The sequence below is a fragment of the Perna viridis genome, chromosome 3, assembly GCF_037379345.1.
Source record: "Perna viridis isolate PV_CMFRI_1.1 ecotype Kerala chromosome 3, ASM3737934v1, whole genome shotgun sequence".
Taxonomy (NCBI): Eukaryota; Metazoa; Mollusca; class Bivalvia; order Mytilida; family Mytilidae; genus Perna; species Perna viridis.
In genome coordinates, this window is record NC_142447.1 from 33,911,236 (window position 1) to 33,925,148 (window position 13,913).

The window sequence follows — 13,913 nt, forward strand, 5'->3', positions numbered from 1 at the left end:
AACTTGACTATAAGTGAATTAGCCTCTTTGAAACTGTATTACAAGGTGCCATACTAGGATTAATAATGGAGGTTAAGATTTAAACTTTTTTTGGAACAAGGGGCCATAAAGGGCCAGAAACAGGCATTTCCTTATATCGGGAAAATAACTTGAGTTAAAGTAAATGGATCTCTTTTAAATTTTACTACATAGTACCTTTCTACAAAAGGAAGACTGAGATTGATTTTGTGGGTTTTGACTTCAGCTATGTAAGAATAAGTGGCCAGAAAACAAATTTTTGTTCTTCTTATTTCTGGGTGATAACTTGGGTAAAAGTGAATGGATCATCTTGAGATTGTACTACATGTACTAGGTGATATCCATTAAAAAAGGTCTTGGTTTATTTTAAGGTTTTGACTGAAACCTGTATCAAGTTCTAATGGCATTTCCATACCTGCCCCAATGTAGGGTTGGATCTCTGCAATTGTATCAAGCTGGGCCCTTTTATTAAACACTGAAACTAATAAGACTTATAATTTTCTATTATTTACAGCAAAAACGTAGGGCTTAGTTTACCTACAATGTTTGACTCTATAAAGCAAGTCTCATCTCTTTGTACGATGTTAGGTTCACACTAAAATCTGTAGTGAATTAACTGTGTGGGTGTGAAGGTGTGGTCCCCATTTCAGTCTATTCTGTTAGGAAACTAGAATGCAACAAAGGTTAGACTGGATTGTAATTATGCTTGCTTCACGTGTACTATCCACGTCCTGCTTGGCTGATGGGTCATTATTTTTCATTCTGTATATTGCCCTATATAGCAGTGGAAATTATTTAAGTCACTTTGTTACATAAGCTTGTTCATTCATTATTCTAGGATTACCACTAATTCCTCTGGATTTTAGAAAGTACCACTGTCCTTACATAAATTGGAATATTTAGGTAATCGGACGTCTAAATCAAACTATGGTTTATGTGATTCTTCCTTTGGTGTAGAATTACAACACTATGTTACATAAATTGATAAAAGTGTAATGTAGTGTATCTTATCTAAGAGTATTTTCAGTTATATAAATTAGCCAACACATTGTACTCACTTAATGGGATAAGTCATTGTACTCGCTTAATGGGATAAGTCATTGTACTCACTTAATGTGATAAGACATTGTACTCACTTATTGGGATAAGTCATTGTACTCACTTATTGGGATAAGTCATTTGTTGATTCATGAAAAAACATGGCTGCCATTACTAAAAATAGAACATAGGGGTCATATGGTAGTTTTTTTGCAAATAACTCAAAAACTGTTGCCTTTACCAAATTTCTTGCATTGGTAAAATTGTTAAGCATCATAAGAAGGACCTGTGCCGAAATTTTCAAAACCATTCATTGACTAATGTAAGAGTTGCGACCCCTGAAACAGTTTTTTTGTTGTTTTTTATTTCACATGTACAACTTTGAAAATCTTCTTCTCTAAAACCATTAAGATCATTGAATGAAAATAAGCATAATAGTTCTTTAGTGTATTGTGCTCAGAATGACTGTTGTGATTTTTAATCCGTGAATAGATATGGCTGCCTACACTAAAAATGGAACTTTGGGGTCATGAGACAGGTTTTTGAAAAAAATTCAAAAATTGTTGCCTTTAGCAAAATTCTGGTTCAGGTCATGAAAATGCTGTGAAAAGCATTTCCTGCATTTGACCATTTAGTTGATTTTAACTTAGCCTGTCTCATTCCTCAAGTTTTTCAAATAAGCAAATGGTTAACTAGGTGAGTGATTCAGGCTCTCTTGAGTCTCTAGTTTTTTAAAGTTGTCATTGAATCCCTCATTATCTCTGCCAATGCTTAACAATATGTTTCGTTTTCACTTACAGTTTACTTTTTTGTTGCTGGAGTATATAGGGGCAACTATTTCGCTGTACCTATGTTGTTGTTTGGGTCCAGCTACAGCCTGTCCTGTGGCAAGAGGGTTTTATCGTCATTCATTGAAGACCAATGGGTGGCCTTGAGCTGACATATGTCATCCCGATGGGGTTATTGTCTCTTTGACATATTCACCATATCCATTCTTGTATGATATTCTGATAAACATTAAAAGATGCTTGAAAATTGACAGCCAATGGCAACTTATTAAACTAAGGAATTATACTTTGCTGGACTTGTCAGACACTATTTAGGAATGTCGGTACGGTCATGACTGGTTTGTAATCAGCTGCTAATATCTGGTGATGTTTACCAACTATAAGTTGTTTATTACCAAGCAAAACAACATAATTACTTGTTCCAGGGGTGATAATGAAAGTGACAAAAACTCGTGTTCAATGAATAGTATAAAGCTATAAAAAGTGAAAGTGTTTATTGGTCTCTTTGTCCAATGTATGATATACATTATTGTCTGTATAGATGGATTTGACAGTTGGTGTTCTATATTTATACTTGTCTTGTTTCTGAGGTTACCTTCCATGTTGCGGCAGCTACAGAGTACCTATCTGATAAGTTTAGATCTTGACTTGCTCTACAACTTACTTCTGCTGTTATTCACAAACGGTTACATAAAAATTTGCATTATGACATCATTTCTCATGATCAAAATATCAGGAATAATCTTTATTTAAATTGTCATCTTGCATTCAACGGTTCTTTTTTTTTTTTCTTGAATCTGATAGCATAACTTTTTCAGGTAAAGTGAGGATACAGGTATTGAAGTATTTAATTTTAGTGGAGTCCGAATTGCTTATTTACTTTTGTTACTTTGTATTTTTGTTGTTTTATGTTCTTTGTTGTGTTTGCCTGTTTTCCATGTCTGGTCTTTGTCCCTGGATTACATTCTTTTGATTTCCGCTAGAACCTTGATTTTGTTCATTACTCCTTTGTAATAAATTTCTTGTTCTTTTGTTTCACTATCACTGGTATTTGTACCTTTTGATCTTTAACTTATTTTTTCTTTCATCTTTTTAGTGACAGTAGCAAACTAGCAACTGGAGGTGGATCTGGTAGTGAAGCCAGTTCTCCTCGACCAGGACAGACTACTTCACCGACCTCTGCTCCACCCACAGCCCAAGGCCCCAGACAACAAAAACCAGTTCAAGCTAACAAGAAAAAGAAGAAGAAGGGAGGTGGAGGAAAGTGGTAAAGGGAAGATGCAATTTGAGATGCAGTTGAATGAATTATTGGACAAATTAGTAATTTAAAAAATAAATTTTAAGTAATTAATGTGTTGTAAAAGAATTATTTCAATCTCTATCAGTCATTAAATAATTTAGTTGTTTAATGTTGGTTCTTTGTTTTTAAACTTTTTTTTTACTGTTTACTCAGTACTACTTTCCCAAGGAGTTTACTCTTTCTCTCACATGATATTGTTTATAAAACAGAACACATAGAATTCATTAATTTTTTAGTGGTTTTTTTTTATGGAAAAAAATCTAACAAAACATTCCCGTCTAGGATTCTGTACATTGATGTTCAAGTCACTTTTTTATATAAATTTATAAATACTTATACGTCCACACAAAATGGGGGTTGTATTATGTAATGATGTTGTCAGTGTAGTGAATTTTTTCGTTTCCATGTGATAGCTTTAGTTTTAGTGAACCTAATGTCATGAAATTTTGATATATTGTTACTTGCTGCATGAGGATGCTTGCTATTAGAATGGGGTAAATGGCCCTACCATTTTGCAAAAAAAGAGAACAAAAGGGGTAAAATAGGTGTTTACTTAAGATTGATACAGAAAGTTTACTTCTCATTTAATTTAGACTTATTATTATATTCTTTTTTAGGAATAATTAACAAATTTCAAGTAGCATTTAGCGTTGTCAGTCTATGTGGGTTAAGTGGGGCCACACCTTAAAGAATATTTTTTTTATTTATGGTCTGATTTTATATTGGATTCCTCGTGAAAATTCCCGCCAGCATTTTTCAACTAGAATTCAGATATCTTTTACAGTTTTTGAATTAAAAGGGGTCACACCCAAATAATTTTGTCTTTTATTTTTTGTCTGATTTTGAAAAAAAAAACATTTGATTCCTCATGAAAATCCCTGCTTGCAATTTTCAATCAGATTTCAGATATCTCTTACAGGTTTTTAGTCATAAAGGGCCACACTAAAAAAAACATTTAATATTTTTTTTTGTGATTTTGAAATTTTGTTTTTATTGGATACTTAAGAAAATTCCTGTCTAAATACAAGAGTTTTAAAAAGTCTGCTAAACAAATTTACACAAAATTTACTCTATAATTGTTTTTAAGAGAATTAGGTACAGAGTGATCCATGAATGCACCCTGAAGCAGAACTTAGTACGTTTTGTACTTAAATTGAATTTCAAAATATTGTGAAGTATTGTAACCAAATGACTTATTCTGTCCATAATATGCTGTAAGTCCATATGATCAGTGAGTCAATTACTAATATTGTGTCCACATTTGTCCCAAGTGAACTGAGTTCAATTGGCTGTGCTCAGCAGAGCTTTTTATTGTTTTTGTTTTTCCAATAAATTTTTTTTTTTGACTCCTACTGTAGAATTTTGTATGAGATGGAAGCTATGAAACATTTTAATACTACAATCATAGCATTTTTTTGTGTCTAAAATCTTTGCCCACAAAGAGATTGAACTATGTAAGTAAATCAAGATTTAACTTCATCAGGATTTCCATAAAACTATGAATGGTTTAACTAAAGAATTATTGACTCAGTTTAAGAACTGTTGTCCTCAGCTATGGATCAATTACAGGTCAAATTATACAGCTGGTGTTCATGGACAAATCAGTGTATGCGAACTTTCACTGTTTGTGGTGTTTTCATAGACCCTCGATTCCCTTGATTACTCTTTCCCCATGAGGGTTCCAAAATTTAAATATTCAAAGAGCAATATTGACCAAAATTTACAATCTAAGATTCAAATAAGTGATGCATTAGATTTGTTTTGTTATAAAGATGCCAGAAAACAACACTTTCGTGAATTTGAAGGCCCCAGAAATGATTTTCTTTGTTGCTGAGAACTATATTACACATAAAACCCCCATGGACATTTTTAAAAGTTGGCAGGTATGAACAATGCCTTTAACACTTTTATCTTTGTATTTCTGCAGTTTTATCCCTTTAAATATGGCTACCCTTTTAGTTGTTGTATTCATTCTTGTATTGTGCTATAGATGAACAATTTAAATAAATATTTCCTCACCCTTTTATAATCCATTTCCTCATTCAATGATACACATTTTTCAAAACTTGAAATTTAAAAAAGAAGTTGATATATTATTAAATTTTCTCAGTAAAAATACAGTAGATAAAAATAAGGACAACTTAATCATATTTTCAGCTGAATTTATTATACACTCAAAATATTACATGCCACTACTAAAGAAATAAATTTTGTGTGGCCTTATTGTGAAGAAGAATTTTATTTGGTTCAGGTGTCATGCTGTACTGTACTTTATAACCATGTCTTGACTGAGATATGAATATTAAACTATAATTTAATATGATTATTTATTTCACATCTGTGCAAGAAAGTTTTTTTTCCAAAAACTTACTTGGTACTGTGATGTCATTAACATTGATCAGTTTGCAGTTCGCAATTTAAATAATCATGAACCATAAATAAGGCTTTGATAAAGGGAAAAATCTGAAATTTGACTTGAATGGATTAGAAATTAAATTAGGAAAATGAGTTATGATTGTTTTTAATTTGTAACAGAGGTAGGACATATTCATAAACTGTTTCACGGTTCATGAGGCGTAAACTGCCCCAAAGTTGGTTATTTCATATAACCTGGTCAAAAATTTATTAACAATCCTTAAATACATGTAACCATATTTTCCTTTAATTTATAGACTTCCAATCTCCCTTACAACAGTATATGAAGAGATGTGTGTTTTATATACCGAATGTGTTGGCACGTATAAGGCTAATAGTTAGTATTTATCATTGAACACAGGCTATTCCCTTCAGAAAAACTATTCCAAAATCATGCAGTCAGTAAATTCCAAAAATTGGTTAGGCAAATAAAAAATGTCTGTTTCCTGCTGCACGGCCTAACCTATTTTTTAGCCTACTCTAATCATTTTTGGTTATTTTTGCTAACTGGGTAAGCACCATTTAATTCTCAATTTCCCAATTAACTCAATGTAAATGTTTTTTTTATTAATAAAATAATTTCCCTACCTATCTACCTTATTTTTTTGCTGGTAGCAGGAAACAAGTTTATATTTTTTAGCTCACCTGTCTTAAGGCCATGTGAGCTATTGCGTTCACTTGGCATCTGTCGTCGTCTATCGTCATTAACAATTTTTCAAAACTCTTCTCCTCTGAAATTACTTGACCAATTGGAATCAAACTTGGTATAAATGTTCCTTGGGTATCCTGCATTGAACTGATGTGGGGATTTTTGATCTGTCGAAAAACATGGCCACCATTACTAAAAATAGAACATAGGGGTCAGAGAGTAGTTTTTTGCATTTATCTCCAAAACAGTTAGGTTTAGCAAAATTCTGATGGCAGTTAAAAGTGTTCAGCATGATGAGATCTATCTGCGGTCAAATTTTCATTTTAATCTATTAAGCCATGTTGGAGTTACTGCCCTTTTTCCACGTTTTTTTGCTATTTTTAATGTTATTTCTTTCAAAATCTTCCCCTCTGACACTATTTGATCAATTGGAACCAAACTTAGTATGAATATTCCTTGGGGTAACCTGCATGGAACTAATGTGGGGATTTTTTATCTGTCGAAAAACATGGCCGCCGTTACTAAAAATGGAACATAGGGGTCAGACAGTAGTTTTTTGCACATATCTCCAACACTGTTAGGTTAAGCCCAATCCTGACCAGCTGAAAGTGTTCAGCATGATGAGATCTATCTGCAGTCAAATTTTCATTTTAATCTATTAAGCCATGTTGGAGTTATTGCCCTTTTTCAAAGTTTTTTGCTATTTTTAATGGTATTTTTTTTTTCAAAAATCTCCTCTGACACTATTTTACCAATTGAAACAAAACTTGGTATAAGTGTTCCATGGGGTATTCTGCATAGAATTGAAGTGGAGTTTTTTGATCTGTCGAAAAACATGGCCACTGTGACTAAAACTAGAACATAGTGGTCAGACAGTAGTTTTCTGCATATATCTCCAAAACCGTTAGGTTTAGCCAAATTCTTTCAATAGCTGAAATGATCCTTATTTTTAGGAAGTCTTCAAAAGTCTTCAGGCATAATTTTTTTTCAGATGCTTTCTTATAAGAGTTATTGCCCTTGATAGGGGAAAATGACAGGTTTTTTTTTACAGTTTTCAGTCAGTCTTGAAAACTATGATAGATTTAGACTTTCATTTACTAAAATGATCCTTATGATAAGTCCTATCAAAGTTTTCTTGAATCAAAATTGTTGGACAACTTATTGTTTAATTTATTGCCCTTAAAAGGCAAAATTCAACCAAGTGAGTGATTCAGGCTCCTGGGAGCCTCTTGGTTTAACTTACCATAATTATTTTCAAATGGGCTATGATAATAATGGGTAATAAAAATCACTGAATTTATTTCAACATTTTATTTCAAACTTAATCAACAGAATGACTAGAAAGTTTTACAAACTTTTGTATAAAACAATGAATGAGACAATGACCCATACTTGTTATTTGGATTTCTAGTCTTTGGTAATGAAATATATCACACGCTTCTGTTATAAAAGTAACCAGTAAATTACTGTAAAACTCAACACAATACAAAACAACAAGTACAAACTCTAGATGTGTTTAACCAACAGATCATTTTAAAGTTAATCACTTGTTATTTTTTTTTGTGTAACCAAGTTTTCTGTGGTAAACTTGGAATATGTTGGGATCCTTTGGTTCTCCTTCTCCAAAAATCTCCTCAGGTGAAGTCTACAGTGGGAGATACCAGTACAGGTGATGGCATATTCCCAAAGTTATAGAAAGAGAACCCAGCTGGAACGGAACAGGATCGGCATGGTGATTTGGCGACTGGTGTCTTGCACAGTATCTCCTTCTCAAAAGTTAGTAGTTGTTGCATAAAACTGAGATTTGGAGATATTTCATGCTTCCTGGATTTCACAAATTCAAATGCTGTGTTTAAGTCAAGTCTTTCGTTGTACATGATATAGGCCAGGCAGATTGTTGCTGAACGACTGATTCCCGCATGGCAATGAACCATGGTTTTTCCACCTCGAAATTTTTCATTGTCTGTAAAAAATAGAATTTGTGAAAATTTAAAATAGAAGTTAAGTGGGTTTGAAGCCTCATAGTCTGTCAAAAGAAAAAGTTATGAAAACTTAAAATAGAAATTAGGTGGGTTTAAAGCCATTTATAGTAGTGATACTAAGTAATGACTTCCTAAGTATAGCACTTTGTCCCTCAATAGTATACCTACAATGGACATTGTGAATCAGGATTTCCTGACATGTTATCACTAGTACTTATCTACATGATATACTGACACTTGTTTCATTTCTATTTTCATTTTTATGTAATTTCCCCCAAAAAATGTATGTGGGTGTTATTATATTCAACATTTGTTTTAAAGAAGCAAGGTTGTATTCTATTATAAGTTGTCATAATATGGCAATCTATTATTTAGCCTGGGCTTCTTAAAAAAAATCTCTAATTAAGATTTTCCTCAAAACTTTTGATTGTTTGAAATTTGAGTTGAGGAAGGTTTGAAGAAAATCTAAGTTTTTAAATTCTATCTGAAAGCAAGCACTGTTCTACATTATATTATAATGAAACAATGACTATGATTCTATTAATACGAAATAATATTAAGGACACCACAATGGTAGAAAATAAAACTACAACAGCCATTATAGCCTATCACTTGTGTACTTCTTTTTTTCTTGAACTCAATCATCTGTAAGAACTTAACTTTAAAAGTCCTAGTATACATTTGAAAACATTAGGAATAAACTTACCAATAAATTGTATAGCAACTTTAAACCATTTAGACAGGTCTGTTGACCCGTCATCTTCCACTGCAATTGTCTTGTAGCGGAAATCCCCACTAAAGTGATTCTGGCATGTATTGGACACATTTAGGATGGCTGTAATACCTAGTTTCAACATCTCCTCCTTGCATGAGGCATTAGTAGCGTTTCCTATATACAAGTAGTCTTTCAACATTATTGGCTCGGACTGAAAGAACAAAACAAATGCTCTATAGCTAATGCCAGTGTCTTTTAGGTAGTTAGCTGGTTTGAAAATCTTGTTGTCTTCCATTTTAGGGGAATAAATGAAAGGCAACAGCAAGGAAAAATAGGTTAGGTGGATAGAAAAAAATTTCTAAAACATTACTTTTCTCATATGTTATTGATTTCCTTCAAGGATTGGAAGCTAAAATTTCTAAATTCATGATAACAGCATGAATGTACCTGAGTGGAATCTGTTCTGTACAAGGATTTTCTACATGCCTTGTCCATCTCCATGAGTGGGTTTTCGGACTGAAAGCTCTCTGAGGTTTGGCATAGATGTGGATATGACTGTTTGAAGTCTTTAAAACTTCCTGAAATAGAAAGAAAATCCAATAAAACTCAAAACATTCTAGTAGAAACTTCTATTTCCTAATACTATCTTTACCAATGAAATTAATAAAAAAAAACAAAAATGTTAATACAAGTATGTCAAAATTAGGAATTTGTTTATCAAGATTTTTTAAAAGTAATTGAATGTAACTACATCATGTTGATGTTAATGTCAAAATAATTGTATTCATGCCCCTTGGGAGGCCCGTAATTGAAAAATGCAAGTGCTGCATATTTTTTCGTGTGGAATGTCCATATCGAAATTACATGTACATAGTCTTTTATTAACACCATTTTAAAATGTGGTGCTTTGCTGTGTTTCAGCATTCGTGCTTTTATGACTCATAGGCATACGTGATTACATATAGTACATGACATAACCTACATGTAACTTATTCCCTTAAATACGACGTGTACATGTAAACAACCCGGCCTATTTTAATATATCATATCACGATTGTTTGTAAACAATTTGCAGTCACAAACAGTGTACTATCATGCGTAAGGATTGTCGGAAACAAGTGGCACGCCACAAATTACATATTTTGTATCTGGATCAAAACTAATTATGGATGCCCTGACAAGATTGTGAATGAAGTTAGTATTTCAGTGACAGATCGATTAATGTTACAGTTTTTGCCGGAATACATTGATTGATCCTACCAGGTTTTCATTCATACTACAAGGATAGGTTTTGTAATTATTTTGATTGGGAAAAATTATCGACCACAAGATATACGACAGCAGCAGCCGTCCTTGGACCAGATCTTGGTTCCAACAGATGATCAATGAGAATATATGTGGGCGGTTGCTGACTTCTAGACGGGTCAAATTATAAAGAAAGTTCTGCAATAGTAATTAAACCCTCCAAATTCAACAAAATTTTGATGTGCTGGGGTATTCAAATTGCTAATTTTATGCATAATAAATTGTTGGTGTCGTACTGCCCATATAAATATTCATCTAGTATGAGTAGTAAATATATTGTACATTGTAAAAAAGGATAAATCTACCACGACATAGATCGTTCGTCAGCTATGAGTTAAAAATAACTAAAATTTAAAGATCTTTTAATTCACAGAATATCTGAAAAACAAATTATATGCACTCTTTTTTACCGAATGTATCAGATATGGGCTACTTACATCTAAGTCTGCATCAAATTAAAGTAGTATATACGAATACGAAATATCTCGCTTGTAAAGCATTTCATTTCATACTAACAAAAAGGAATTATCATAGCCTTTAATGTAATCTCAGATCTGTAAAACTATATTCAATTTCATATTTTAATATGACGTGTTTCAAAGCTCTTCAGACCATAATAAAAAAAAAAGTGATAAACACGTGACCAACATTTTGGGCAACACATATGATGCACCTATTTAAAAATATGAAGAAACTAGCTATAGTCTTATTAGAAATAAATCACAGAAGCTTCGTTTTATCATTGTTTACCACGGGATGGTCATTGAGGCATTTATGTCGTTATTAAAATCCTACTAATCGCTGAGGGTTAAACATACGATATAAATGGCCAGCCCGTGGTAAAATATGATGTTTCCGTGATTTATTTCTTATTTTTTCATTCTCTCGTCCACCAAAAATAACGTTCTGTAGATCTATATTATTTATCTTCTGATGTGTACAAATAAATCCCTTTGCTAGGGTCACCTTTGATTTTGTATGAATTGTCTCAATGTTGTGTTTGACACTTCTATTAAAGTATCAACATGAATATTGATGAAAAAACTTTCGACACTCAGTCCAAAGGTTACAAAGACGGCTTTGTCTAATTTGCAAGTTCCTTTGGGTCTAAGTGTCGACTTATCCGGCAATAACGAGCCGTTAAGGGGTGAATGATTAGGAGACCATTGTTCAAGATAAAAGCCTTTTGTTAGTATTGTCAACCTCTGGAGGTATTTTAATTAAATTGCTGTTGGAATGATTTCCGGTAATAAAATATTCAAAGGATGACAATAATCTAATTCATGTAATTAAAAAGTCGGGTAGAGTTCTATTTCCGCAGGAAATACAATATTCTACCAGTTGTGGGAAATGTAAACTGAAAGAGAATGTGGTAATCACTTTGTATTTATTAACTTTTTAATCAAAATTCTGCGGGTTTTTTTTTTCATTTTTCATTTTTTTATATCAGTAAAGAATTATTGTTCCTCCACACATGAATGTTTTTTATGAATGATTTTTGATTTTTTTCAAATTTTTTTTTTTTTTAGAATTTTAAGTTATTTAACTTTCATTGTGCAAACAGTTATATAATTATGTCAGAGCAACTGATGAAAGCAACGAATTATCTCGGCGAACATCCTTAAGTATCGCACACATGTGCTCGCGTACATTGCATGCACGTTTTTGCTAACAATGCTAACAGGGAAAGGATACTTGGGTGAAAGATTTTATTTAGACGAAAATTTTACAAAATGTTCTGCATCAATTTCAATTATTTTATCTTTTTTTTATCATTACTCTGCTTGTAGGAAACGAGTCGAGTGTGTTTTTTACTTCATTAATGAATTAAGATTTTTTTTTAAAGAGGAGTCCGAAAGAAACTTTATTAAAGGAAGATTTTAGGATAGAATTTGTTAATTTTCCCCAAAATTAACTACTCCTACAACTTAAGAGATTGGAATTTCGTTCCAGAATGACACCAAATAAGAAAATAGGTTGCCATACACAACCTCAAGCTTTGCTGGATATTTCCAACAATTAGGGTTTCGAACCCCATTTACCTTTCCCTTGGATATTTAACATTCTACGTCATAAGGAGAGGAACGGGAGTTCTATAAACATGTACTTATGACTTACTATCTTAGGAAAATCTGGAATGCATAAAACGTGTTTTGTAATCTACTATATAGTCTTTTTGTACAACCTCGGAACACGCAAGATCACCTCTAATTTCATTTTTATAAGTATATGTTCACAAAATAGTTTCCCCTGGTATTTGATAAGCTACAATATATGGACAAGGCAATTTCTATATTCCATTTTAGAATGTTTCAAACGACTAACCTCTCAACATGTAGACATTTTTGTTGTCCATCAATTTACACATACACGTCCAGACTATGTAGAGGTCCGACATCTCATCTTTGCTATCAATATAAGTGCCATCATCGTACATAAATATTTTTTCAATACGTCCTGATTTCAGTTTGTTTTGTAAATCACAACCTAACATAGACTCCAGACGAATGGTTCCTCCATTTTTCACTCGCCTTTTTAGTATTGGAGGACAGTAAACATTACAAGCACCAATAATGTGATCTTCGTTGTAGGAAAGATAAGATCTCGCATCTATTATTATAATATTGTCTGAAGATTGCAGTAAGTGTTCTTCTAAGTGTGAGTAAAATGTAAAACTGCTAATAAAATTCATCTTCATCCTTGGTCTGCGGTTCTCGTAGTAAATGATATTTCATTGATAGACCGATATAAAAATTCATGAATGGGATTAATGATAGCATTACAACTTCCGCCGATTGATTTTCTGTGTTAGCCAATCAAGGAACAGCCCAACCCCAAGTAGGACCGCCCATCAATCTCATAATCGTCATTGATAAAATTTTATTGATTGGTGTGGGAAATAGTCAATAAAGCGTGAAACAATTTAAATACACGACACAAATTATGCATCAGGCATGGAAACACCTACTACTAACATAAATGGAAACGAGGATTCCCACAGAGGTGTAGTTGTGGTTTTACTTGAGCCTCACACAGCGGTTAATTTACAATACAACTTGGCACTTAACCAGCTATTTACCTTGACCTTTTAAAAGCGTATCAAGAATTTGTAAACTTTTAGCCTTTGCTGTTCATACCAGGAATATTTGCAGTCTGTAGGAATAATATTAATTATATAAATATATATTGTAGTATGGTTACGATAAAAAAAAACACATTATAAATCCATGTATGGTAGTATATATAACTGATTGTCTTCTTTTTCGAACAAAATAGATAAGATACGGACCACTTGCTATCCCTGAAATAAAAGAAAAGTAAATTCCCCTGAGGGATCATGATTGGATTAATAAAAATTCGAATTTCAATTTGTATTTATAAAGCTTTCCCATGCATTAATTTTGACACCGAATTTTAAATCAGATTGCGAAGATTTTTACGAAGAAAGTAAAAAAAACAAACAAACCATAAAGGAGCTATGATATATGATAAGACTGCTTAATTCAGATTAGTATGTGCTTTGAAAAATATGTATATATGACATTTTTGTTACTTCATAACTGATTTTTCATTTTGTGAACTATTGATTAAATTTATACAAATACAAATATTTTATTTAGCTCTAACACAGTTACAATAAGTGGTTTTGGCCAATCTTAACATTACATGAATTGAACATATTGAATATGTGTTATATATAATG

At 32.4% G+C, this 13,913-nt stretch overlaps 2 protein-coding genes across 2 annotated transcripts in view; one reads left to right on the forward strand and one right to left on the reverse strand.

The window, feature by feature from the left end:
• LOC148621961 (signal recognition particle subunit SRP72-like) overlaps positions 1 to 3,253 on the forward strand; it is a 44,401-nt gene extending 41,148 nt beyond the window's left edge. Inside the window, exon 20 of the mRNA XM_088571399.1 lies at positions 2,941 to 3,253. Coding sequence (XP_088427525.1) covers positions 2,941 to 3,115 — 175 coding nt within the window. The 3' untranslated portion in view covers positions 3,116 to 3,253. The remainder of the gene's footprint in view (positions 1 to 2,940) is intronic.
• Positions 3,254 to 7,697: 4,444 nt separating this feature from the next.
• On the reverse strand, positions 7,698 to 13,005 carry LOC148621963 (dual specificity protein phosphatase 1-like). The gene is made up of 4 exons (XM_088571402.1): positions 12,536 to 13,005; positions 9,353 to 9,483; positions 8,897 to 9,116; positions 7,698 to 8,171 (listed from the first exon to the last, which is right to left on the reverse strand). The coding sequence occupies exons 1-4, from the start codon at positions 12,906 to 12,908 to the stop codon at positions 7,843 to 7,845; spliced, it is 1,053 nt and encodes a 350-aa protein (XP_088427528.1). The 5' UTR covers positions 12,909 to 13,005; the 3' UTR covers positions 7,698 to 7,842.
• Positions 13,006 to 13,913: the final 908 nt, after the last annotated feature.

What these genes read in the sequence shown, in the direction of transcription:
- LOC148621963 (XM_088571402.1), bottom strand. Translation starts at nt 12,908, where the DNA reads ATGAAGATGAATTTTATTAGCAGTTTTACATTTTACTCACACTTAGAA. An exon ending in AAATGTCTACATGTTGAGAG is followed by an intron (nt 9,484 to 12,535) that starts GTTAGTCGTTTG and finishes TTTCTATTTCAG; the next exon opens with GAAGTTTTAAAGACTTCAAA. An exon ending in AGTTGCTATACAATTTATTG is followed by an intron (nt 8,172 to 8,896) that starts GTAAGTTTATTC and finishes TATTTTTTACAG; the next exon opens with ACAATGAAAAATTTCGAGGT.